The sequence below is a fragment of the Bombyx mori genome, chromosome 17 (genome assembly GCF_030269925.1).
Source record: "Bombyx mori chromosome 17, ASM3026992v2".
Lineage (NCBI taxonomy): Eukaryota > Metazoa > Arthropoda > Insecta > Lepidoptera > Bombycidae > Bombyx > Bombyx mori.
This window is the reverse complement of record NC_085123.1, coordinates 3,139,222-3,166,394: the sequence shown is the minus strand read 5'-3', so window position 1 is coordinate 3,166,394 and position 27,173 is coordinate 3,139,222. Positions and strand designations below refer to the sequence as shown.

General features: G+C 38.4%; 3 protein-coding genes and 1 long non-coding RNA gene across 5 annotated transcripts in view; 1 reads left to right on the top strand and 3 right to left on the bottom strand.

Moving 5' to 3' along the window:
• Positions 1 to 8,993, top strand: part of LOC101741472 (thrombospondin type-1 domain-containing protein 7A) — a 109,153-nt gene extending 100,160 nt beyond the window's left edge. For both annotated transcript variants that reach the window (XM_062673278.1, XM_062673279.1), the window contains exons 21-29: positions 205 to 358; positions 1,158 to 1,246; positions 2,119 to 2,261; positions 2,717 to 2,840; positions 4,038 to 4,211; positions 5,092 to 5,243; positions 5,578 to 5,711; positions 6,500 to 6,590; positions 7,320 to 8,993. In XM_062673278.1, the coding sequence (XP_062529262.1) occupies positions 205 to 358; positions 1,158 to 1,246; positions 2,119 to 2,261; positions 2,717 to 2,840; positions 4,038 to 4,211; positions 5,092 to 5,243; positions 5,578 to 5,711; positions 6,500 to 6,590; positions 7,320 to 7,362 (1,104 nt within the window). In that variant the 3' untranslated portion in view covers positions 7,363 to 8,993. The remainder of the gene's footprint in view (positions 1 to 204; positions 359 to 1,157; positions 1,247 to 2,118; positions 2,262 to 2,716; positions 2,841 to 4,037; positions 4,212 to 5,091; positions 5,244 to 5,577; positions 5,712 to 6,499; positions 6,591 to 7,319) is intronic.
• Positions 6,325 to 7,579, bottom strand: LOC134200414 (uncharacterized). The gene is made up of 2 exons (XR_009975324.1): positions 7,458 to 7,579; positions 6,325 to 6,706 (listed from the first exon to the last, which is right to left on the bottom strand). It is a non-coding gene; the product is annotated as an uncharacterized LOC134200414 (long non-coding RNA).
• A 2,546-nt stretch (positions 8,994 to 11,539) lies between the features above and the next one.
• On the bottom strand, positions 11,540 to 25,400 carry LOC110385095 (uncharacterized). Its single transcript, XM_062673277.1, has 9 exons — positions 25,210 to 25,400; positions 22,190 to 22,336; positions 21,323 to 21,391; positions 20,020 to 20,100; positions 19,038 to 19,164; positions 17,923 to 18,109; positions 16,841 to 17,014; positions 15,568 to 15,640; positions 11,540 to 11,791 (listed from the first exon to the last, which is right to left on the bottom strand). The coding sequence occupies exons 1-9, from the start codon at positions 25,258 to 25,260 to the stop codon at positions 11,621 to 11,623; spliced, it is 1,080 nt and encodes a 359-aa protein (XP_062529261.1). The 5' UTR covers positions 25,261 to 25,400; the 3' UTR covers positions 11,540 to 11,620.
• On the bottom strand, positions 13,124 to 15,359 carry LOC101741611 (NADH-ubiquinone oxidoreductase 75 kDa subunit, mitochondrial). Its single transcript, XM_004921984.4, has one exon. It carries the CDS (start codon positions 15,286 to 15,288, stop codon positions 13,153 to 13,155), a length of 2,136 nt encoding a protein of 711 aa, XP_004922041.2. The 5' UTR covers positions 15,289 to 15,359; the 3' UTR covers positions 13,124 to 13,152.
• Positions 25,401 to 27,173: the final 1,773 nt, after the last annotated feature.

Here is a 27,173-nt window from a genome sequence, read left to right as displayed (position 1 = left end):
GTAAAAATTTTGTGAGCAGTATTTAGTGTGCTAAGTTGAGTTTTTTAACGTTCTCGATAGCGTAAAAGTTAATTCAATACAAATTTGAGTTATCTTTTACGCTATCGAGAACGTTAAAAAACTCGCACTAAGCACACTGAATACTACTCACAAAAATTTGCTGCGGCACTTCGGTTTGTTGTATCGTTTGTTGTATTCATGCAGACAAAGTGGGGGGGGCGCCGCGACCGTACGCGCGTGGTGCTGCGGGGAGCGCGGGCGGGCGGGGGTGCGTGCCCGCACCTCGTGGCGGCCGAGCGGTGCGCGCCCCACGCACACTCCTGGCACCTCGCGCCCTGGGACGACTGTCAGCCTCTCGGTAATCAATTCGATACTATATTGAAAATTAGGAAACCCTTCACAACACGAAGACAACTGGTAGGAAACAATTTCTGACACGACAACACCAATCACCTTTAAATGCCGCCACCCACCTTGAAATATGAATCCTAAGGTCTCAGTATAGTTACAAAGGCTGCCCCATCCTTCAAACCGAAACGCATAACTGCTTCACGGCAGAAATAGGTATGGTGGTGGTACCAGGAAAAAAGCCTTATAGCTCTTACCTAAAAATTTTACATATAATGTGTATGTATATCCGGAACCTTAATATCAAATATCTTTAAAAAAAGATACCAATTCCTGCCGGCCATTGTATCTCGGCACAATAGAGTACTCCAGTCATTAATTTACCACTCGATCAAGGACATAATCGTTGTGTCTGCACTCTTAAAATCCATGCGTCATGCGACACGCTGTTGCATAATTTTCTCACTTAGTTTATAAGCTATATTTATTAAAACATTTACCAATTTGTGGACGTTTTATTTATCTATTATAAATACATTAAATACCTAGTAAACAAATAACATAAAAACAAATCTAGTTCACCGTGGTTGTTTTTATTCGAACCGTTTTGTTATTACTGTTATTAATTCACATTATAATAAATAACTCACGTTTTTATATATAAAAAAACTGGACAAATCAAAATTGAGTCAATAAAATTGAAGATATGACAAAAAATCTAAATGCCATTACTTAAGAACTGTTAAAATTTGTATTTAATAAATATTTAAGATTTATTTTCTGAGCCCAAATATTATATTTCAATAAAGGTGGTTCGCCTTGTGGCGAAGGGACGAAAAAACGCGCCGTTCGATGTCTGCGCGGCGATGGGAAATTCGTTAACGACTCTTTCTGCCCTGTGAGTATTCATAGCACTATACCAGATAATTCAACAATTCAACTATTTAATTAACAACTTCGTTCCCATATGCTAGTCAGAATAACAATCAATAATGATAGAATAGGTACTCAATCCATTTTAATTTATCTCACATTGCGGTTACAAAACAAAAAAAAACTTCAAAAAATCGTTCAACAACTTCAAAAAACTTTAATTTATAAGATTTTATGTGTTAATTAAAGATTATTTTTGAGCACAGTCCAGATTGTGGTCAGTTAGATTACCGGGTAATTGTAAGTTGCCGGGTAACCACAAATTTCCTCACATCATCGCCATCATTTATCTATTTCCCTTACTTATCATTACGTTGTATGACTGTGGTCCATCGACATAAAAAGTAACTAAAACAAAGTTTGATAACTAGTGAACAATTTTAGACTAATTTAGAACAATTTTAAACGACTTAGACCTCCTCCTACGAAAGAGCTGCTTCTAAAACAAAACAACGCCAATGTTGAGTTAGTATGCTCCGATTTTTCTGTAAACATAAGTAAAAGCACCCTGAAGCCCACCATTGTCATGTGATTAACCGTCCTTTGACAGCCCAAAGATTTACCATCACAAAAAATGCCAGATTTGACTTAGCGCGTTGCGCAGTCATTATTAGCATTATTAGGTGCACCTAAGTGGGTTCGATTCCCACATAATGTTACGAACATATCTGTTTGTTCAGTTTCTGGATGTGTAACATCTATGTATATATTGGAACGTATTTTCGTATATCCATCAGTCTCCTGTTTTATAGGAAATTCTAGTTTGGGGCGAGATGACGGTGTGTAACTTGGAGACAAGTTATCTCGTTATTTCATTTTACTGATGCTCTTCTTTAGAACAAAACGGCGATAGAAGCCAAAGAATCGTGGTGCTACGTGCCGTGCGGCGTCGACTGTGAGGTCGGAGAGTGGAGCGGCTGGGACAGCTCTGCTTGCTCCTGCGGAGACGCTTCCTCCGCAAGACACATGCGCCGGACCAGGTAAACAAAACGTTCAGCACAAGCTGTACCCAACTCTTTATCTTAACCCAAATATTGAGTAGTCTGACGGCCGTTTCGCGTTAATTGGGAAATTATGGGCAGAAAATTTGTTGTACAAAAAAAAAACCTCATGTGCCTCAAATATTATGAATGGTACGTACAATAGTGGATAATCCAGTGGTCAGCCCTAATAAATTAGAATATTTTTTAATTCAATAGAAGGTAGTAGTTATACGCAAAATAATCGATATTCTAACGAAACCAAGACTCCGACTTCATGTGTTAAGTTGCGAGAAAAATAAAAACCGACGCTATGCGAATGAAACACGAGCTCATCTGTTCATTCACGCTTGAATCGTGAAGAATGATTTCAAAAAAAGGCTTAGGAACGAACGCCTAACTCAATCGAGTTTAAATGAGTTTCAGTAAATCCATATTATTTTTTTATGTCACAGACAACGACTAACGGCGGCGGTATGGCCGGGACGGTCGTGTCCCCCCACGGAACAACGAGCGCCCTGCCCCAGGGAACCTTGTCTCAGACTAGTCGCACGACCATCTCTTGGATGCCACATTCAAGTAAGACATCAAATATTATTATGAATGAGGGATCACTGGTGGCCCGGAGGTCTCTTCAGTTTCACCAGGACAGGTGGGCGAGCAGAGACTCAGCCAGGAGGGGTGGGATTTGCTAACAGCTGCCCGAGCGCCTCCAAACGAGATCTAACAACTCAAGGGAAGCTGCTTCGCGAATGAATGTACTACCGGATCGAAATCGCAACCTGCTGACAAGATCCGGCGAGAAACTCAGTGGGCTCGTGTTTAGGTTAAGTTGCATATCAAACTCTTTGCCGAGTTTTAAATTTGAAAGCTGAAACCAAGTCGTACAAAATCTTACCTAATGACGAAGAAGCTGACGAAGAAGTATTCTGGGAATTAGTTGTCTGTTTCTAATTATAAATTCGAAAATAGCTTATTTTGACGAATTTCGGTATTGAAATAGTTTGAAACCTGAAAAATAATATAGGCTGCCATTCAACTTTCTGCCGAGCGCGGGTCTTTCCCATGCGATATAGAGGTCCACAAAACCCTGCAGGGGCCAGAGACCGCCAATGGCATATTGCTAGAACTTCAGTTACACGCTTGTAGCTCCAATGTCGGGATCAGACATGATCATTTGGTACTAGAACTAGATGTTAGCTGTGATTACCTATAATTAAGTGAGCACATGTCATATTTTGATATTTTTGTACCCTATGTTTAAGCCAGTGTTTCATTTGTTGGTGATCCATTAAATAAATAATAAACACTCTCATCGAACTCTCCAAACAGTTCGATGTAATACTAACCAACTCGCAGTTTCTCGGCAGATCTTCACCAGACGTTGATCAGTTGGAGACGCCTATGTTGGGTAGTACTGGACAGTGGACAGGCTGCGATGATGATGATGATGATGAAATTTTTTTTATTAACTTACCGATATGATCACTTAGCCCGTTTTAATCGCAAATAGCTAAATCTATATTAATATATAAATCTACAGTGGTTTTTACGAAGGTTCCGTTATTTAACTACTGAACCGTGTATCCGATTGACTTGAAACTCAGTATCCATGTAGAACATACATGAACTCACTGAACAGGAGTGTTGAACTCCCTACACCAGTTGCGGGGGCGTTAATGATGAGAATCTTTGTGGGAGTGAGAAATAATAATGTTAATTTTAAATGCCCAGCGAAGCGGACGGGTACAGCTAGTATAATGATAATTCTGATAGACTTCGGCGGGCGAAGAGGCAATCGGGGCTTGCGGTTTTGGAGTAAAGGCGTCGCAGGCGCGGTGTGAGTTGACCAACGTCGGGGACGAGCCCCCAACCGACGCTTACCTGGAGCCCTGGCGGTGCGCGCCCGTTCTACCCGGGAGAATCGTTGCGCCATTGACGCAGTATCAGGTAACTTATATGATTTAAATTCATTGCCAAATACTGATACCAAAATATTGCTATCTTTTAATTTGTACTTTTGTACGTTAACACTACCGTAAAGCAGTAATGCGTTTTGGTTTGAAGGGTGGGGCAGCCGTTGTAATTATACTGATTAGATTACCTTAGAACTTATATCTCAAGGTGGGTGGCGCACTTACGTTATAGATGTCTATGAGCTCCAGCAACCACTTAACACCAGGTGGGCTGTGAGCTCGTCCACCCATTTAAGCAATAAAAAAATTCTAATAATAACACGTTGACTACGGGACCGTTTTTGAGGGACTTGCAGCCAGTGTGTATGAGGTCTTTTCTAGGAAAGATTGGACCTCTTTACAGTGCGTATGAGACCTGTTAGGATTTACAGAGAAACGTATTTAAATATACTCATACTCATAGAAATGTTTACTTAGTCGCCTCTCTCATCGAGCGAAAGAATACGGTTTTGATTGCTTCACCAGACAGACAGTCGCGCATGGAGCTTTTTAACTCGCATAATCCAGTCAAAGTGTTCAAATTTCAAGTGCTCATGTTGAACTGGTGCCGGAGTCCATACAAACTATATAGTATTGCCGTCTTTGATACTCGAGGCTGCAGACTTGAAGTGTTAAGTAGTCACTAGAGTCCATAAACATCAACAACATAAATGTCGCCACCCACCTTCAGACATGAAATCTATGCCAATAGTACAACACTGAACACGTGTGCATGTTGAGCACTATGGTTTCAAGCCAGCCTTTAGGTTATCTGAAGTAAATGAAATAAATAAAAATAAAATAAATTGCAATAGTTGAAGTAGGACTGACATTAGACAATTGTAGTGACTGGGTTTTGTGTTCCCGGGTGACAGGAGGAGGGATCGTGTGAGGTAGAGTGCGGGTGCAGACAGGCGGCGGGCCAGCCGGGGCCGTGGGGGGCGTGGGGCCCGTGCCGCGCCGGCGCCCGCTCCCGCACCCGGCAGCTGCTGCTCAGACCCACCAGGACTTGCAACACGCCTTCCAGGTGAACACTTACATCTATGTAGACTAGACGTAGCATAGTTCCGCTCGCCATAAATTATAGATTAGTGCAAGTTTTTTAACTTCTCGATCGCGTAAAAGTTAACTCAAATTTGTATGGAGTTGGTTAAAAAACCATGTACGGAGTTGGAACAGCGTCCCTAACGGCATACGAAGGGAAGCTGTTCCAACTCCATACAAATTTGATTTAACTTTTACGCGATCGAGAAGTTAAAAAACTCGCATTAAGCACACTGACCAAATTAGCTACACGTGCTGGAATCCTATAGAGTGTATGAAACTCAATTTCTCAATTCACCGAACGTATTATCCTTTAGATACGTCACCATCGAATGGGCGAACTGCACTAGCGATTCGGACGAGCTCCCCGACGCGCCGGCCACCGAGCCGCGCGAGGAGAAGCCGCGGCAGCCCTGGGTCGACCGCGACGTCTACCATGACGGATACCTCGGTAAGAAGCGGAACGTGCATCCTGAGATGTCGTCTAAAACTATTTGCGCAGATTATAACTTAGTTCGTGGATTATAATTGGCTATGCAATTTCGAAAAGAGCACATGCCGCATATTTTGTCAAATACGTTTTTTTCATATACATGTAATTTTGAGGCTTACACCTACACCAATTTTATAATAATTCCAGTAATGTTCAATTGCTAATTAACGCTAAAATATATCTCAAAAGTTAATATTTTAAATTTTACACTGCTTTAGAAAATAATCAGTTTTTTTTTCATTTCCTGAACATTTTACATTTTCAGAGATGTGCCCTTTTCGAAATTGCATATTCAATTGTAAAGTCTTTGCATATGATAACAACGAATAGGAACTCGAGTTCAGGAATTGTGTTTCATTTTTACGATTAGACAATGAAATATTCTCTGCCGTTTTTTTTTTCTGGCCTGTATCCTCTTTAGTCTCATGGCATAACGGTAGGCAGCGGCTTGGCTCTGCCCCTGGCTATGCTGAAGTCCATGGACGACGGTAACCACTCACCATCAGGTGGGCCGTATGATCGACTGTCTCCGTTGACAATAAAAAAAAATTGTCAAAAAAAACTATTTCTATAGTTTCATCGGACGTTTATTATTGTCATTATATAATTAGCGACGTTTCGATGGCAGTTCATCATAAAATCATTAAAATAGTATTCAAATTTTTAATCGACAAATAAAAAAGTTTTGTTTGTGTCTACGACTCGGACGAACCGAGGGAAATAATATGCTCCATGATGTTCTACAGAGGGGAGCAGTTCAGTGCTGGCCGTGGTGTGGACGGCCACCCTGGTGCTCAGTCTGTACGGCGCGTTCATGCTGTACCGTGGATTCATTAGGTACCGCTCTTATCTGTACATCTATACTAATATATATAAATCTAAAGTGGTTTTTACGGATGTTCCGTTATAACCACTGAACCGTGCATCCGATTGACTTGAAACTTGGCACCCACCTAGAAAATACATGTACTTAATGGATAGGCTAATATTTATATGAGTGTTGGACTCCCTACACCAGTTGCGGGGGCGTTAATGATGAGAATCTTTGTGTGGGTGAGAAGTAATAATGTTAATTTTAAATGCCCAGTGAAGCGGGCGAGTACAGCTAGTATTATTATATAGCTTGCGCTAAAGTGATAGATACGAGTTTAATTTTAAAACTATTGCAGATCTGGAATTATTATTAGTACTATTTGCGGTAGGCAGCAGCTTGGCTCTGCCTCTAGCATTGCTGACGTCCATGAGCTACGGTAACCATTTACCATCAGGTGAGCCGTATGCTCGTCTGCCTGCTCGGGCAATAAAAAAAATAAAAAGTTTAATTTTAGTATTTTAATGTTTTTTTCGACATAGATTAAAATAATAGCTAGCGTCACTATCACCAAAGAGAACTATAGAAACACGATCGCCATCTTGAATAGTGAGCGCCATCTTTTTTACAGCACTTGGAGAACGCATTAAAAATACTTTTTTATTTATTTAATATCGTGACATGCTATAAAATAAATAAATAAATTCCCTCAACGGTAAACTCTATTTTGTTACATTATTTTTTTATTATTTTAGGTGCATCAGGAGCCGAAAACTGAAGACCATTACCAAAGTGTGAATCAATCATTTGATTCGAATTCATTCGTAATGATTGAGTTCGCGACATCGCTGACTTCAGACCGCTCTGTCTACGCACTGCACTATGTTACTCACCTGTTAAAGCTATTATCGTATTCGTTAAAACACGACTTTTAGATCGTATTCGTTGAATTACATTAAATTTTTACGTTAATGTTTGACATTAGCATTGCGTTTGCTCAGTACGTGACTCCTTTATTTGTTGAGTTGCGACCATTGATAGATCATCTAGTATATTATGATATCAGTACAGACTATCGATATACTCTTAGTATTTATTATACCAACATATTCAGCAATGAGTCTGTCCGCGAAAGTGCTTCCATGTTTTTAATACATATATTAAAATTATGCTTAGACGGTTTTTACGGATTTACCTGCTATACAAGTTAGATCGCAGCGCCCGCCGATCTCGGGAACGACAATACTCGTGTTCAAACTATAATGAGCTGAAATGTATTGACGACATGTTGGCGGTGTACGTAATATGTTGTAGGGACGAGTTTCAGCATGGCGCTACGTTGGCAATTGATGAAAAACGTTATACGACAACCACGGTCGTCCATTTATATATAAAGTTTTGCGCAGTTTTTTCTGAAATTTATACAATAACCTTACCGATAAACGTGTATGGGTAATAAGGTGCGGTAATACATTGCTTTGATGATTTAAACGAAGATGAGACGCTGTTTTATTTTTTCGTCAAAATCAAACAGCGCTTGATTTCGTTTTGCACAAAGTTGTGATGCGCCGATTTTTGTTTATTTTGGTGACATTACGATGTTCATATGAATGACGTATCAGAAATATTAGATGATGCTAGGACTGAAGGCAGCGTTCAGCAGACGAGGTGTGACACTCTTCGACCAAATAACAAATAACACATCATACCACATATCAGCAAGTTTTAATGAGTCATTATTTAACAATAGCGTTTCACAATAAACACAATATCATCTCGAGCCATCTGGATAACTCAGTTTAAGCGTAATATTTGAAAGAGTGCTTGATATTATTACCAATCATCCGAGTAGAGCTTTGTCGCACAAATAACAACATTTAATACCTATATAATATGTGTAGTATGTAAGGACGTATATTAACTGATCATAATACGGTTTTGAGATAATAATCATGTTTAATACGTTTTTGTAGGTTTTGCATATAATCCCAATTAATTGTGTATTTTGATATGTGTATGTGACTTCCTTTGTGTATCCTCTTCGTCGATAAATATTTTGCATACTCGTATATTTTCTTGATACTCAACCTATTATTTAATTTCTATCTTAATACTATCGCATCACTACATCTCGTTCCTTCATGACAATATTTAAAATTATCACCGAATATATCATATTACCATTACTATGTATATTCGACAACTTTATTTTTGTTATACTATCTATTATCGTCTATTCTAAATACTACGCTATCACTTGTGATATTTTAACTATCAATATTTTATTGTTCCAAGCAACATGCATGATATAAATTATAAACTATCATTATTCCATTATGAAATATCGATGTGAAACATAATAATTAAGGAATCGTGTTAGACAATACAATATTTGATATTTAATAAAATTTGATTGTGTTTTTACATAATGATCTTTTATTTCACATCCTTCGCTCAGTTTGACTAACCATTGACAAGAGATTATTCGATTTTAACTATACTGACAATCAGTTGTCTATGACCACAAAAACTGTAGGTATAGTCGGATTTTTTATTAGACGAAGTCAACTGACGTTTACTGTGCTGTCAGTTTTTGATGAAATAAAAATAGTGTTGTGACAAAGTGAACGATTGAAAAAACTCCTGAATTAATGAAATTGCCTCGATTGTCTAGTGAATAGTTGGTGTGCCGAATTGCCGATATTGGGTACGGGGTTCGAATTTTAGGCGTGCTTTTTACATACCAACGAGTTTTCGACGAAATATTATGTTCCTATACGAGGGCTGCACTAAAAGTATCGGGAATGGAATATTTCCACTGTTCCTGTCATATTAAAATCTTTTTAATTGAAAACTCCTTGGTTTTAAAAATCGAATACCATTTATTTATTTAAAAAAATATTCTCGTTCTTATCACGAGGTTTTGTCAAACTTGTTTAGTCGTTGAGAAAATGGAATTGACTCGAGAAAATTCAAGAGCGATGATTTATTATGACTTTCGAAGTGGTTTAACACAAAAACAGTGTGTTGACCGGATGATTTCTGCATTTGGTGATGAAGCCCCATCCAAAACCATAATTTATCGCTGGTTTGCTGAGTTTCAACGTGGACGTGTCAAGCTCAGTGATGATCCCCGTCAAGGTCGTCCAAAAACTGCAGTCACACAAGAAAATGTTGATGCTGTGCGTAAGCTGATTGAGGAAGATCGACATGTGACATACCGCGAAATTCAGGCAACTTTAAACATTGGCATGAGTCAAATACAAATAATCTTGCATGAACAATTAGGTGTAAAAAAGTTGTTTTCCCGATGGATACCGCATTCGCTCTGTGAAGAGCAAAAAGCGGCTCGCGTTACTTGGTGCGTCAGAACTCTCGAAAGATTCCACGCAGGATCCTCAAATGCTGTATACAACATTGTATCAGGTGACGAATCCTGGATATACACGTACGAACCCGAAACAAAAAACCAGTCACGAGTTTGGATATTCGAAAATGAGTTAAAGCCAACAAAAATTGTGCGTTCACGGAGTGTTGCAAAAAAAATGGTGGCCACGTTTGTCTCCAAAACCGGCCATGTTACGACTATTCCTCTTGAGGGACAAAGAACGGTTAATGCAGAATGGTGTGCTAGCATTTGTTTGCCACAGGTCGTTTCTGAACTCCGTAAAGAGAACTGCAACCGCCGCATCATCCTCCATCACGACAATGCGAGTTCTCACACCGCGCACAGAACAAGAGTTTTTAGAGCAAGAAAACATAGAATTATTAGACCATCCGCCGTACAGCCCCGACCTAAGCCCTAATGACTTCTATACTTTCCCTAAAATAAAGAATAAATTGCGTGGACAGAGATTTTCATCACCTGAAGAAGCTGTGGACGCCTACAAAATGGCCATTTTGGAGACCCCAACTTCCGAATGGAATGGTTGCTTCAATGATCGGTTCCATCGTATGGAAAAATGTGTCAAATTTCGCGGAGAATACTTCGAAAAGGAATAAATACATTTTTAAATAGTAACGTCACTTCGTTAATTCCCGAAATTTTCAGTGCCGCCTATGTAGTATCTACCTGTACTGAATACCGAGTGTTTTAAACATTAAGAAAAACATTGCGAGGAAGCTTGTAAGACTGTCCTATTTCCAATACATCATATAGTTGAATTTATAGACGTATAAAATATAACAATTATAGGTAGGTAATGAAAATAAAAAAACTGATTGTAGTTACATACTACTAGTAACATATATTGAAGCACTTTAATACAATTTTATTATAAAATATAAATAATATTCTTTTATAGTTTGAAATTAATGATTAACTCTTCACACTCATTGTTCATTCATGTGATTGAACGAGAACTGAACGCATCACTATTACTTTAAATATAGCAACATTATTTCACAAAGTGACATTAGCTACCTACTGTCAGCTGGCTTCGTCTTATTAAAAATCCGACTATAGTATAAATTCGAAACTTAATTGAAAAAAGGATTGTGTGGTTTTATGAAAAAAGTGAAACTTTTTTTACATTATAGACATTTAACTAATAATTTTTGGAATAATATTCCACTAAGGGTATAAAAATCGCTTTATCAATCTTAATTTTATACTTGGAAAATTAGAATGATAATGGAATATGATAAAAGTAGACTAAGTCTCCAACTAATATTTTTATTGAACTTTGTGTCTTAGAGTACGACATACACAATACTTAACAATTATTTAAATTATATACACATTAAAAAAACGAACAAAATAGCGTGGAGCACTGACACAAATGAGTAATAGTCTATACACTACACGGTCAGCTGCTGTGAATTATAGGCGCCGCCATATTGGCCTTGCGCCTTTCACTTTAACCCTACTCCGCGGCCGACCGTCACGCGACATGCAACACACAGACGAAAAAGTTTGAGACGAAGTAATTTTTCACTTTAACACTTTAATATAATGACAATAAAAAACTCGAAATTAAGACGTAAATTAGTTTTAATTTTATTATGCCTGTGACACGCGAACAGCGCACAGACTTCTGCAACAATTTATTTACAATCAACGGTTGTTTGCATTCATCTTGAGTCGAGTTAACGCTTTTGGTTCATATTTCAGCTCCGCTAAGCCTTTGTGAACTATCGTGTTCACTCTCGCCGCTTGCAGTTCTCGTCGGCACTTGGCCACGTCCTTCTCCGCAACAGCAAGGTTTTCTAAATTGTTCAGCAATACCTGGAAACAGCACGACGGTGCTAATACTGTTGCTGTAAGCTAAAACTTAAGTCTTACTAAGTATCTAAATAGTGTATTCGTTGAAATTGACGATAAAATCAATTTCTCGGTACAATAGAATATTAAAGTGTAAATTAAAAAATATATATGTATGTAAAAAAATCTGAACTCGGTACTAAAGTTTAACGTTTATCGGAAGAATGCTAATGCTATTTATTTAAAATCGAACAATTTAAATACATTATTTAAAATGTACCTACTGAATATAGAATGTGATTTCAACATGCGAAGTTTTTAATTACTTCTTCTCTATTTATTTTAAGTCTATAATAGGTTTCAATATGCAATTTTTACTAGATTCGAATTTAACTTTTAGCGTTTTTTGTAAACACAGTAAAAGCAGTTCCGTTTTTGTACGGCAATGTTTTTTTTTGTAGCATACTTACGAGTTTTTGAAAGAAAATTTGTTTCACACACTCCTATAACGGACTTGACAAAAGGAAATTACAGTCATAGGAAACTAGCTTAAGACTGCAGCCAAAAATTTAAAAAGCTAGTGAACGCATCTCTTGAGATATTTTCACGGACGAAATCTCCAATGACGGGGGAGTCATGGCTATTTAATATTTCCTAATCGTATGAAGGCCCACTTGCGTAAAGATATCTTTATTTTGATGAACGAATAACATTGAAAATAAAATTTGAACTCTGACCCTCTGAAACTCTTATACAGATCGAAGAACTAGCCCATATACTACCCCGAACAATCATCAAAGCCCATAAATGTCATGTCAAAAGAAACGTCACACCGTGATTGTCGAGACATGCACGTCCACAACGAAGGTTTGCTTCGCAACAGAAATAGGCGGGATAATAGTACCTATCCCTTCTGAATCATGCTCTGCCACCAGTGAAATCATCGGCACTTAAATCATCAAGGCATGCTATCAGACTGTAAGTGTTAGTACTGCCAGTGAGCATGTTACTGAGCTTATGGACTTGTATGGTCATTTTCTGATATTTAAATTTCAAATGCATTCGGGAATAAATACATCAACTTGGACGACGACATTTAGATTGTGATGCCCATGGACTTTGGTAGCGCCGCTAATGCCAAGTGGAGCAAGTTTTTTCAACCCACAGTCATCCACTGCTGGACTGTTAATTGGACTGCTACTGTTAATTTATAAGAAGAGTAAAATAAATACATAAATAAATAAATAGACCCTAGCCTAACTAGACCAGTCCTGCGCTGCTTAAATTTAATGTATTCTCTCTGTTATTTAAGTACATTTTGCAGATTTTAGTCTATGTACTAAATAAGGGAACCAATAACAACATTAAGATTTTAATTAAAACATTTACACGCAAGCGTAACTAGATTTCGCAAGCTCTGCTGCAGCTTTCTGGGCCTTTATCATCGTCGTAGAGTTGTAAGTAAACACATCGGTACAATAATAATCAACCAGAGTCTTCATGTCGACATTAAGTTTACCATTCGCACTGCTATCCGAACAAATAAGAGGGGCAATCAAGTCACTGAATAATTTATCCTGATACTTTCCCAAATGTACGAAATTAGGGCTCACTTGAGACAGACGACAGGATAAAGAACTGTGATCGCTGTAGAACAAACATATCCCAGTATATTCCGCTAAAGCCCGTATAATCTTCCAATCGTGACGCGCTTTCCCTGGCGGTGTGACTGCAGGAAGTGCGTGTTGAGATCTACCCTCCATATTCAAATATAATCCACCGGCTTCGGTGTAAGCACTTCCCGGCAAAACGATAGATGCATTCTCCGAACCTTTATCACCTTGAAAACCTATATAAATAAGTTTACATGACTGTGGTGGCGACCAGTTATAAAATATTTCATCAGCACCCAATGATATCAAAACATCTGGGCATTTTTCTTGTAATGCTGCTAAAGCTCCCGGCTTCCAACCAGCTTCTAACGCACCGGCAAAACTAGCCTCTCGCGTTACAATATTCAAAACTGACCAATTGTTTACCTTAAATGAAGCTGCAATATTAGTCAATTCTTTCATGATTTTCCCACCAAATGCCGATTCCAGTTGTGAAATTCCAACTAAAATAAGTGGTTTTTTAGCTTCTTTTAATACTTCACTAGCTTTACTTAATGATTGTATATCATCGCCTAAATAGTTGACAAAATAATTGAACTCGCATCGAGGACCTATTACATAAATATCGCACTCGTTTGTAATATAGGCTTGTCGGATCCATGCATTCAAAATAGGAGCCTCGAATCTCGGGTTGGTTCCAACTAGTAAAATTATATCGGCTTGAGCTATATCCCTCATGTTTACATTTAAAGAATACGCCGCTCTTATATCAGCTCCCGTTTGTGTATAATACATCCCGCGCTCGACGTACGTGTTTTCTGAACCTAACATATTTAAAAAGTCTTTGGCCGCTACCAAAGTTTCAACATTACAATGGGGACCGGCAATAGCCATTACATTTTCTGGACAAGTACAATTTATCGAGTCTGCAACGGTTTTCAACGCACAATTCCATTCGATAGGACATAAACAAGAACCAACTCTGAGCATAGGGGTCACTAATCTTTGTATTTCAAGTGAATCCATGGCCCACCGTCCTTTATCGGAAAGCCATTCTTGGTTTATTTCATCGTGCTCCCGAGGGAGTATCCTTAAAACACGATCAAATCTATGATTTATTACAATATTAGTACCGGTTGCATCTGTAACGTCAATGGAATTGGTTCTCCGTACTTCCCAAGGTCTTGCTTTGAACATGTAAGGCATCGATGTTAAAGCTCCCACAGGACACAAGTCAATGATGTTTCCAGATAACTCAGATAAAAACATCTTATCGACATAAGTACCAACAAGCATTTCAGTGCCTCGCCCCGCAGTACCTAAAACATCCAAGCCACAAACTTGTGAAGCGAACCTGATGCATCTAGTACAGTGAATGCAACGAGTCATTTCTGTTCGTATTAAGGGCCCTAAATTTTTATCTTCGACTGCTCTTTTTCCGTCGAAATGTACGTCAGTAAACCTTGAACGGTCATTGCCGAATCTCATCGATAGATCTTGCAAATCACATTCACCTCCTTGGTCACAAATAGGACAATCTAATGGATGATTAACAAGTAGAAATTCTAGTACACCTTCTTGAGCCGTTTGGGTTTTAGCGGAGTTTGTTCGTATTTTCATGTTCTTCGACACGGGCATGGCGCAAGCTACCTGTGACTTTGACAGGCCTTCTAATTCGACCAAACACATTCTACAGTTACCAGCAATGGAGAGACGTTCGTGATAACAAAAAGTGGGCACAGTCAATTTCTCGCGACGTAAAGCTTGTAATATTGTGAAGTAGCTGGGCACCTTAACGGGTTTTCCATTAATGAATATATCAATTTCTTGCGTTGACTGTCTCCTATTAACAACATTTTGAAGATTTTTCTGGAACTTCGTTAATGATTCTCTCGCAAATCTAAACATTATTTGTATATTCAATAAATACTTTATAACGAGATTATTTTACGGTTTGTCATATTTTATCTGTCATTTTACATAAAGCATAAACGACCCACAAAAAATAGAGTTTATAATGGAATCTTATTTCTGATCGTATTTTACGATTTCTCAGCTGAATATTTAGAAAATAAACCGCCATTATTTTAAGTTCATCTTTATGTTTGTCCATTCATAAAAATGGTACTAATTTAAAATGTACTATTTTTTACTAATTAAAAATGTACTATTTCATTGAAAACTTACTTGATGGATCGATTCGATTAAATGCACCAATGCCTCTTTGAACTCGACGAAGACCTCTGTTGCTCTTTCATACCTATAAGAAAGTTCTAGAAAATCTCAGATATACTTTTGCGTAATCTACATTTTTTTGTAGGCAGCGGCTTGGCTCTGCTCCTGGCATTGCTGAAGTCCATGGGCGACGGTAACCACTTACCATCAGGTGGGCCGTACGATCGTCTGCCTAAAGGCAAAAAAAAAGTATAACTAAAAGATCTAACAAATGATCTATTTGTAAACGTAATTATCAATAATTGATGACTGACTCGGTGGTCTTACTGGTGCATCGAGGGTCGTGGCGTCAATTCACACATCCGGCAAATATTCGTGTTATAAACAGGTTTGTTTGTTATTTTTTCGGGTGTTTATTATATATCTATATATTTAAACGCATATAAGTATATATATCTGTATCTGGTTCCTATAACACAGGTAGTCCTAATGTGGGATCGGACGTTCTAGCGTGACTTGTAAAAAATAATAATTAGGAATGCACTAGAGACAAAAAGATATCATACAAAATCATATGAGATAAAACTATTATTTGAGACTCGCTGACCCGGCAGACTTCGTAATGCCTCAATCTATAAATAAAATACCTAAGTTTTTGTATAAAATATACTTAAAACAAACAAAAGGAATCCGTCCGACGAGGAACACATCAACGGAAAAACAAAATTGTTATTTTTATTTAATTCCGAGCATTTTCATATTTATCTACCTTTTAAACCTTCTCTGGACTTCCACAAATAATTCAAGACCAAAATTAGCCAAATTGGTCCAGCCGTTCTCGAGTTTTAGCGAGACTAACGAACAGCAATTCATTTTTATATATATAGACTAACTGTACCCGTCCGCTTCGCTGGGCATTTAAAATTAACAATATTATTTCTCACCCTCACAAAGATTCTCATCATTAACGCCCCCGCAACTGGTTTAGGGAGTCCAACACTCATGTAAATATTAGCCTATCCATTAAGTATATGTATTTTCTACATGGATACTAATCGTCAATCGGATGCATGGTTCAGTAGTTATAGCGGAACATTCGTAAAAACCACTGTAGATTTATATATTAGTATATGTAACTACAATTAAGACCTTAGAACTTATACCTCAAGATGGGTGGCGCATTTACATTGCGAATGTCTATGAGCTCCAGTAATCACTTAACACCAGGTGGGCTATGAGCTCGTCCACTCATCTAAGCAATAAAAAAAAAAGATAGATAAGTTACTTATGGTCGTGCATGACATCGGTGAATGCGTAGTCCAGGGCTAAACGAAGAGTCCTGGCTGCCCGGGGAGCTGCCGGGGCGGCCAGCACCCTGCGAGCTCCGCGCTCAAGACACCGCGCCTGCACGAGGAGTCGGCAGGCATCAGCACAGGACGCTGTACGTTCCCATCCACTCCTGAAGTAACCGATATCATAGTGCTAGTGTATAAGACAGACCAACAGTAATAGATAAAACCAATCACAATAATGTTATATGGTAATTCACGTGTAGAATAATGACGGAAAGTTTGGTTTGTGTATCTGTTTTTAAAACTTTCAAGGCAGGAAAGGCTTTACTGCTACACCGCAGAAACAGACTGGCAGTAGTACATATAGAAGGAAGGAAAAAAATAATGATGATATATAATGTTTGTCTGATAGTTATGTGTTAGATTTTTAAGTCACTAACATAGATTATAAGTAATTCTTAATAAAAAAAAATTGTGGTTTTAAAAAAAACTGAAATAAAGTATAAATAATAATAATAATATAGATGGCGGGCTCACAAAACGCTCTACCACTTAAGAAGTCGTCGTGGCCTAACGGATAAGACGTCCGGTGCATTAGTGTTGAGCGATGCACCGGTGTTCGAATCTCAGGCGGGTACCAACTTTTCTAATGAAATACGTACTCCACAAACGTTCACGATTGACTTCCACGGTGAAGGAATAACATCGTGTAATAAAAATGAAACCCGCAAAATTATAATTTGCGTAATTACTGGTGGTAGGATCTCTTGTGAGGCCGCGCGGGTGGGCACCACCACCCTGCCTATTTCTGCCGAGAAGCAGTAATGCGTTTCGGTTTGAAGGGTGGGGCAGCCGTTGTAACTATACTTGAGACATTAGAACTTATATCTCAAGATGGGTGGCGGATTTACGTTGTGGATGTCTATGGGCTCCAGTAACCACTTAACACCAGGTGGGCTGTGAGCTCGTCCACCCATATAAGCAATAAAAAAAACAAAAAAAATCTAGATATATCCTGGAAGTGTTATATCCTGTGAAGTGTTATATAAGTGTTATATTCTGTTATGACACCCACTTGCCGACTGAGGTGAGTTTCCAAGCGGGCAGAGCATCATCGAGGAGTCTGACGGCAGCGTGTGCGTACTCCGCGGCCGCCCGTAGCTTGGCACTCACAGAGGCTAAGGCGTCACGTAACGCCGACGCCTTAGTCAGGGCACTCTCTTGCGCCGTGCCCGGGCGGAGATCGTTGCCCCAAAGACTTTCTAGATAATAATTTAATTAAATAAAATAAAAAATTACGTAAATATCATTTGATTTAATCTATCGCTTTTTCGAACGAAGTTCCTTATGGGTCGATGCGGAGGGGTACCCTAACCGGGAAAAAACGTCCGTAACGTAAGATTTTTACTAGTAATGCACACAGTGTACGACTTAACTTTGCAATAACGTACAAAATATAACATATTTTTTTATCATTCATTGACCACGATCTCAGAGCGTTCATTTGCGCAATACGCTAACTCTTATGTAAACAACCGTGAATGAAGTATACCACAATAAGTTCGCACGTTACCGAATGACCGTGGGTTGTTGGGAAACCTCCAGTTTTATTTCCTTTATACCTCGAATAGAACTTAAAATTAATATTCTTATAACAAGGAACTTCGTTCCTATCCGGTATCCCACGACACCACACATCTTTTTTTTCTACCTTATGTTGGTAGCCCTGACATAGCCCATCGGGTCATGCCAGCTTAACTAAGCGAGTACGTGAGCTCACTGCTCTAGCAAGGGAGTTAAACTCTAGCTTTAGCATATGGCTATCTATGAAACACGTTAAAATTTAGAATTAACCGAAGAAAACTATATGCTTTTTATTTTTGAAGTGAAACTTCTTTAGGTGCGTCGAGAGTAAAATTTAACTTGCGGTTACGGCTGCAGAGAAAAGATACAATTTAGGAAAAGCGAGAATGAGAAAATAGCCAGAGCGTCTCGCGTACCACTCGACCGTGGAGAGAGAGAAAGGACTAAACGAGCTAGATCGTTTCTCTTATACACAGCATTCTCTATTACAAAATAAATTTGATTTAAGGCAAAAGAAGTTTCACTTCTTTTACGCACGCGCACCATTTCTTTGAGTTCCAACCAGTTGACGATGTAGGTACCTAAAAGTTAAATTAATGTTCTTACCCAATAGTAGTTGTTGTTGAGTGTACAAAGATCTCAGACGTAGGATCTGTGCATGCAGCCCACGTCGTTCGCGCTGTAACTCTGAATAACGAGTCCGGAGCCAGTTCAATTCCAGACGACGCATCTCCTTTACGTGAAATAAAGTTTACTTTTTAAATTAAACAGTTAGATATCTGTTATGTTTGAAATAAATGTTAGTATGTCACTGGTCGTCTTGAGTATCACTTATCCACATACGCGCTAACACAACATTGGCGACGAGGATGGGATGAGTGGGAAGAGGTGGAAGAGAGTGCGAGTAAGAGGGGATGTGGAGAACCGCCGTCCAGCGCTCTCTAGTGCATGTGACAATCAGCCGAATCGGGTGTCGCCGGAACCGATTCACATAACTGTCACGCGAGGAGTGCGTCGACCCGCACAGTCTGAAGAGTCTGAAGAGGGGGTTCTGTTCTTCGAGGCAGAGGAGGCGAGTTTGGAGCCTCAAAATATTAGGGAGCCCTGGGTTCCTAAACGTAACCGTCCAAAGGTTCATTATAGACGGTCTTACTAAATTTGTTATAGAATGTAATGGTTTAGTTATATAGAATTGTTACAAGTACCTATACGTCTTGAATTGTTAAGGGAGGAAATGTTATGTTTGAAATAAATGTGTGTCATTGGCCGTCTTGAGTATCACTTGTCCCCTTACGCACTAACACAACAATATCAAATTAAAATCGATTCAACTAAACAAATCCAATATTTCAAGTATTTTACAATTTCCCAAGAAATACAAAAATATAATTTTAATTTTATGCAAATTACATAAGTTTGATTATTATTACAAGAATCCTACATATTGAAAATGATTCGTGCAATAACTAGGTATTTCATTAGAAAAATTGGTACCTACCTGCCGGATTCGAACACTGGCAGGGTCGCGTCGCTTGATACGAGTCCAGCGGGCTTATCCCTTAGGCCACTACGACTGTCACACGCTTACCTTACGATTTACATTCGCAACAAAATCTTCATTCTCGGATGCTAGCAATGGCCGCCGATATAAATCCAGACTCACGAACATCTATAAATTTATTCTGATGTCAGAATCATAGTATATAATGTGGTGATGAGTAATCTAATCATTCATCCCTATTACTTTTTGGCAGAAACGCGAGGAGTGAAGTTGTGTGATTTGTTTTATTTTGTCTATTTAGTGTTTCTTCAGATTTAATTTTCAGTTTAATTTTTGATTTAATTTTTAACGGTGGTTTATTAACTTTTTAATATCTGTGAAAGTGCACAAATGTGGGAAAATAAAACAAAGCCGCTGGCCGTAACTTCTCGGGATACTCCAAAAAGATCCACTGAAAAAATCTCAGTAAATGACCACCATTTTACTAAGATTATATTTCATCCCATATCATCTCATTCATCATTCATTATCCTGCCCTTCTCCCAGTCACCTGGGGTCGGCGCAACATGTTTTCTCCTTCCATACTCTTCTATCATATACCATTTCTTCGCTCACTCCCCTCTTACCCATATCGTCTTTCACACAATCTATCCATTTCTTCTTAGGTCTACCTCTTCCTCTATATCCTTCCAAATTCATAGTTAACACTCTCTTACCAACCTCATTTTCATTTCGTCTCATCACATGTCCATACCATCCCAAACGCGCACTCCTCAGCTTCTCTGTCACAGGTGCCACTTTCAGACTTCCTCTAACATATTCATTCCGTATTCTATCCATTCTCGTTACTCCACACATCCATCGCAACGTTCGCATCTCTGCTGCATGTAATCGCCTTTCATCCCATTTCATCTCGTTTCATTTTTATTTCACCTCGTTAATTAATGTCTCAAATTAATCATATTTTTAAGGGTTTGGCAGCCGTTAAAAATTAAAAAGTAAAACCTTCATGTTGGTAATGTGAGGAGGAGGCATCGTAAAAGGACTTGGGTGGACTGCAGAGATGACGTATGACAGGCCTCAATGGAATAATAGGACAATCAGCACCGACTCCACATAGTGGGATAAGGACAAAAAGAAAAGAGGAATATCATGTCACTAGGCAGATGGGCATTTATTTATTCAACTTTACGCACAAAGATACAATAGCGGACTTAATGGCTGAGGCATTCTCTACCAGTCAACCAAGGATGGTGTAGAGAGTCCTGTGATAGATGCATTCCTTTTTGCGTGATGTCTTCTAAAGGATGATGAACTTAATTAAGAATTCCCAGACAGGTAGTATTTCTTGGCTAATACTAACAATACGAAAAATAATAAGTAATTTTACCTGGTGTAGCGTTTTAGCGTAACTTTCTTTCGTCAAATCCGCTGTAAGTTCTTCGAATGTATTCATTTCCTAATAAACATATGTATTTTTATTAATATTGATAATGTAACTGAATTATAAATCACCATAGTGTACGTCAAGTTTCAATCGTGTGATGGCAAATTCCAATGCAATAAACTTCGACTTCATGACTCTCATGTTAAAATGTCTGTAGCCTCTGGCCATACTAATTGATTCTGCAATTAGAGCGGTAGAGACATATTCCCCTGCTGCGACTGCATCGCTTAGTTCAACTCCACCATACCGACTCTACGGTATCAACATGTTTCTTTCATGGCCCCGAGAGCAAGCCTGAACATGCCAAGTGAATTTTCCTACAAATCAGAACAATATTTGACATTGAATAGGCCACAAACTATATTTTTATTGCCTTTGTAGGCCGACGAGCTAGCGGCCCAACTGATGGTGAATGGTTACCGTCGCCCATGGACGTCAGCGATGATAGGGGCATAACCATACCGCTGCCTACCGTTAAACTATTCTGCGCATCTACGCCCGTATGTATGGCTCTCGAATGAGAGGCTTAAAGCCTTCCCAATAAATGGGCACTTTAGATATCTAATTATTAAGCCCACTGAGTTTCTTGCCGGATATTCTCAGTGGGTCGCGTTTCCGATCCGGTGGTAGATTCTGCGAAGCACGGCTCTTGCTAGGATTCATGTTAGCAACGTCGTCAGGCCCGTCAGGGGCGTCGTGAGCCCCGTGAGCTCACCTAGTAGTTAATGTTACGCTGAAATAACCTCTCAAGGCTCTCAGCTTAGGTAGGAAAAAAAAACTAATTATTAAAAAAGAAGTAAGAAACGAGACCTGCTGCATACTCTCTAGTTCGGCGGTGACTACAGCCAGTCTAGCTGCTGGATAAGTACGCTCGCTTTCTGAGATCTCCTTGTTCAATCTTGCCAAAGCGGCCACCACCGTCTCGCCTTTACTACCGGCTGTGTCGGGCCACGACACCTGAAATCAATTAGGTAAATAAACGAATCTAAAACAATATCGTGACAAGAAACATTTAATAAACGCATCTGAGATGATTAACCTTCTGAGTAAGCTTTAGAATACATTGGACACTTTTTTTTTATTACTTAGATAGGTGGACGAACTGACAGCCCACCTGGTGTTAAATGGTTACTGGAGCCCATAGAATCTACAACGTAAATGCGCCACCCACCTTTAGATATAAGTTCTAAGGTTTCAACATAGTTACAACGGCTGCCACACCCTTCAAGCCGAAATGCATTACTGCTTTACGGCAGAAATAGGCGGGGTGGTGGTACCTACCCGCGCGGACTCACGAGAGGTCCTACCACCAGTAACACATTGCCAGAAACGTAGATAAATATCTCGAGACACTACCTCACGTGAAAAAATAATTGGTTGTCTGTAAATTCGGTTTATGGACAATAGTTTTACGTGATAACATTAGTGGCATAACTAATCGAACTGCTATTTCTGACGTGACGCGAGAAGAGAGATAAATGTATCACAAGCCAACGCTTGGGCCGATCGTGCCTTTCTATCTTGTTTCGCGCTCTCGCTTGCACGCACAGACTCAGGCGGAACGTGACACTTTTTCGTGCGTGCAGCTGGTGTTCATCGATTTGTAAGACGTTATCACGTTAAAAAGACTCCGCGGACACATTCCTTGCTCCGGACCTATCAAATTTGTTGATAACGTTAAATTCTAGCTTAAGTAATACTACATGTTTGCCCGAGAACAAGAATAGGTTAGACAAAACTTAATACCTATGTGTGAAGATTTACTCGCTATCCTGAGGGCATTATTTTATATATTAACGCGTGAACAAGGCGAAATATAGCGGTTTTAATTAGCGTTTGCTGCATAAACTTTTATTGTGATAGACATTATAGCATTGGAGATTTCAGACACGACAGTGTTCCGTCATTCCTTTTATGCAGTGCGCGAGGTACCTAGAAATCGACCTGAAAGCGGGTAACGAAGACCTCGTATCGTATTTAAGCTATTTTTTAAATAATAATATATGCTCAAATAAATCTATTACAGAAAAAAAATCACAAAATTCTCAAAATCCGCAAAACAAAATTAAGTTTGCTAAGGTAACTACATAAATAAATTATTTAATAGTAGATATAGTTCCGGCCTTAAAGGAGAAACCCCATTTTGGGCCTAAGCGTTACACGAATGGGATATGTACCAAAAAATTCGTCTATTTTGCTTGATTAACCTATTGAAATCTTAGCTTCATTGACAATGGCCAAGTGTAGAAAATAAGTTGAATTCTATTTTTTGTTTTAAACAATCTTTGTAAACATCTGCAACACTTATTTCAATATACATACGTAACTAGCTCCACAAACGTGCGGATTAGAATTAGAGCATGCATAAAATAGGATCGATTTAGTGGAAATCGAGTGTAAAAAATAATTAATACTCTTTTGCTTTAGGATAAATGACTGTTTTTATAGGTATTTTAATCAATGTAAATAGAGTATGGCCATCGAATCGTGACACAACTACTTACAATGGCGGCAATTCAAAATATCTACAACTGACAACATTAAATATAGCATTAAAGGATAGTTTTGCATTTTTATATTAATGTGACTATGCCCTAGAAAAATACAAATGTATCAAATCGTGTTATGTTATCTTTAATGTTGCCAACTGAAGATATTCTGGATTGCCGCTATTTAGTTGTGCCATGTTTGGCCGGCCAGACTATAAACTTAATCTCATTGAATAACGTAACGTAAAGCACCAAAATCTACTAACAAAAATCATTAAAAGAAATAAATAACTGTGCCATTTAGTTATGACACGAAATCATGTCGGCAACTGCAGCAATTCAAAATATTTTCAACTGGCAATCTTAAATATAACACGAAAAAGTCGATTTGGTACTTTGAGTTTTTCTATGGTGTAGTTACATTAATAATTTTACTGGTGGTAGGATCTCTTGTGAGTCCGCGCCTCCCACCCGCCTATTTTTGCCGTAAAGCAGTAATGCGTTTCGGTTTGAAGGGCGGGGCAGCCGTTGTAACTATACTGAGACCTTAGAACTTATATCTCAAGGTGGGTGGCGCATTTACGTCGTAGATGACTATGGGCTCCAGTAACCACTTAACATCAGGTGGGCTGTGAGCTCGTCGATGGGTATCTAAGCAATAAAAAATAATAATAAAAAAGGCATGAAATAAAATGAAATGAAATGTGATGAGATATTAAGGGAGCACGTAATGATTTATATTTTATATAAAAAAGTTATCATATAAATATAGTTTTTCATATAAAAAAGTGTTCATTAAAATTAAAATAAGACTGACCTAAAGGTCTTAGTTACCAGGTCATAAAATCGCTTAAAAAATCATTTCGTGCGCAGCGCGTTTCGCATTACGTTGTTTTTAATTTTTGGCTTTCGTTCGTTTTCGTAAACAACCTAACACGCGATTTCTCGTAACAGGTTCCATTTTTATTTTAAAGCAAACTGTTGCTGCAACAAGTTTCGTAAAAAATTACTCATCTTTAGTAGGAAACAGCCTCAAAAATATCGTTTTTATTAAAATATCTCGAACAATAAACATAACCTAAAATGTAAACATTGTCTGATTTTACCAATTTGGCCATTGCTGGGAGACCTGAAAATTGGGCTCAAGAAACCTTCTTAGGTATTGTAACTTATGACCAAATTCTAGCACTGTAACGCCAGGCCCAAGTTTGTATGGATTTCGGGTTTGTCCTTTGGGTAGCAGTGAGCTAAAATAGCACAACAACATAGACGAAAAACAAAAATTTTAAAATCGCTTAAAGAAAGTTTATTTTAGAAAACTTGTAATCGGCAATCACTTACGCTTGACCCAGTGCTAACACCGATTCTCTGTGCGCTAGCCATGCAGCCCATACCACTACTGACTCAACAAATATTCCACGCTAGAAGTCATCGTCTAAATACCACTACAGATAATAGCAGTAAATATGCCAAGGCTACTACAGTGTTTAGTTAACGATTGATTCAAGGGAACGTTTGGGGTAGACAATACGAACGGGCGCCAAACGGCACCGATTCCTTCTTGTGCATAGATCAACAATGTATGACTAGTGATAACATGAACTCACGAACAGTCTAATATGAATCTTTCAAATGTAGAAAACAAATTAATGTCAAATTTATTTTTAGCTTAATTGGAGCATTTTTTTTATTGCTTAGATGGGTGGACGAGCTCACAGCCCACCTGGTGTTAACTGGTTACTGGAGCCCAGACACATCTACAACGTAAATGCGCCACCCACCTTGAGATATCAGTTCTAAGGTCTCAGTATAGTTACAACGGCTGCCCCACCTTTCAAACCGAAACGCAATACCTACTGCTTTACGGCAGAAATAGGCGGGGTGGTGGTACCTACCCGAGCGGATTCACAAGAGGTCCTGCCACCAGTAAAAATGCATTTCAAACTTAGCCCACATTGTAGATTTGTGTCGTTTAAATATAAGTGTTTATTATTTTTCCCACAATATTAAACTCGTCGGCGATCACGAAAACTATTTGAAACTTCGGAAATAATATAATGACTACTAAAAACGTGAAATTAACCGTAAAGTAGTTTTAATTATGGCTTTATACTAGGGCTCGCGAAAACCAAATAAAATATCATACTAATACTATTATATTATGACATGCCCGATTTTTTTCTATTTAATTTAAAATAAGCAGTAATTTTTGTATCGTGATCCATGTAAAGAAAACAAACGCATCGCGGTCTATCGAGAATAAAGATACAAGCTACGCTTGAAATTTACCTACCTATGGTAGGATCCTTCCACCGTTTAAAATGTTTAAAAAAAACATTCCTTAGAAAGTGCAGGCCCGAGATGAGAACATAATAAATATTACAGCATTATCCAAACATATGACCATTAAAGTTTATAATGTCTCGAAAACAGTGTGCTTAGTGCGAGTTTTTTAACGTTCTCGATAGCGTAAAAGTTAGCTCATATGATGCCGATACCCACACGTGCGTCCTTAAATAAAAAACAATTACATGAAACAAAGTAAACTTTAAGCTTACTTAAATTAAATAAACACCGGAACAAAATTTTAATAGCTAAGAAAATGCCACATCCAATATTTCATCTTTCAAGTAAAATGAATACTCATAAATTGCTCTTGATCACGAAATATCGTTAATAAAGCCTCCAACGTACTTCGTTTCGTGTGTACAATCATAGGTACAATTTGCCATTTAAAAGTACATGTGAATACAAAAACGTAATATAACGCATCAGACAACCAATTGAACTCATCCTTGAACCAATTTCATAGTTGAGTTTCATACCAAGGGTAGTCATGAAACCCTTTGTCATGCTAGATTTTTTTAAAGATTGTTCAACATGATAAACTCTGGATGTAATAGTATGGGGTTTACAACATGGTTCTACTAGGATTTACGCTTGTTGAAAATACACAATTTTTATGGTTTACATAGACTAGACCAGATGACTTTACCTTAGCTCATGTCAATCAATGCAAATGCAATTGTTTATATTCTCCAAGCATTTACACTAGTAGAATGTAACATCTAGGGGTTCTGAAAGCCTATAGAATTCGAAACGTGAATTCTGAAGCCTACACTTAAATAAAAATAGTCTTCGTCGTGCGAAGTCGTCGTGATATAACTTGAAGAGTATAAGATAACGTAAAACGTAGGCAGCAATGCGACTATGCTGAATGCTGTTCCTTAAATCCTGCCGGTAGGTACCAATTTTTCTCTCGAAATACGTACTTATGAAATTCTTTTGAAATGTGGACTTAGCAC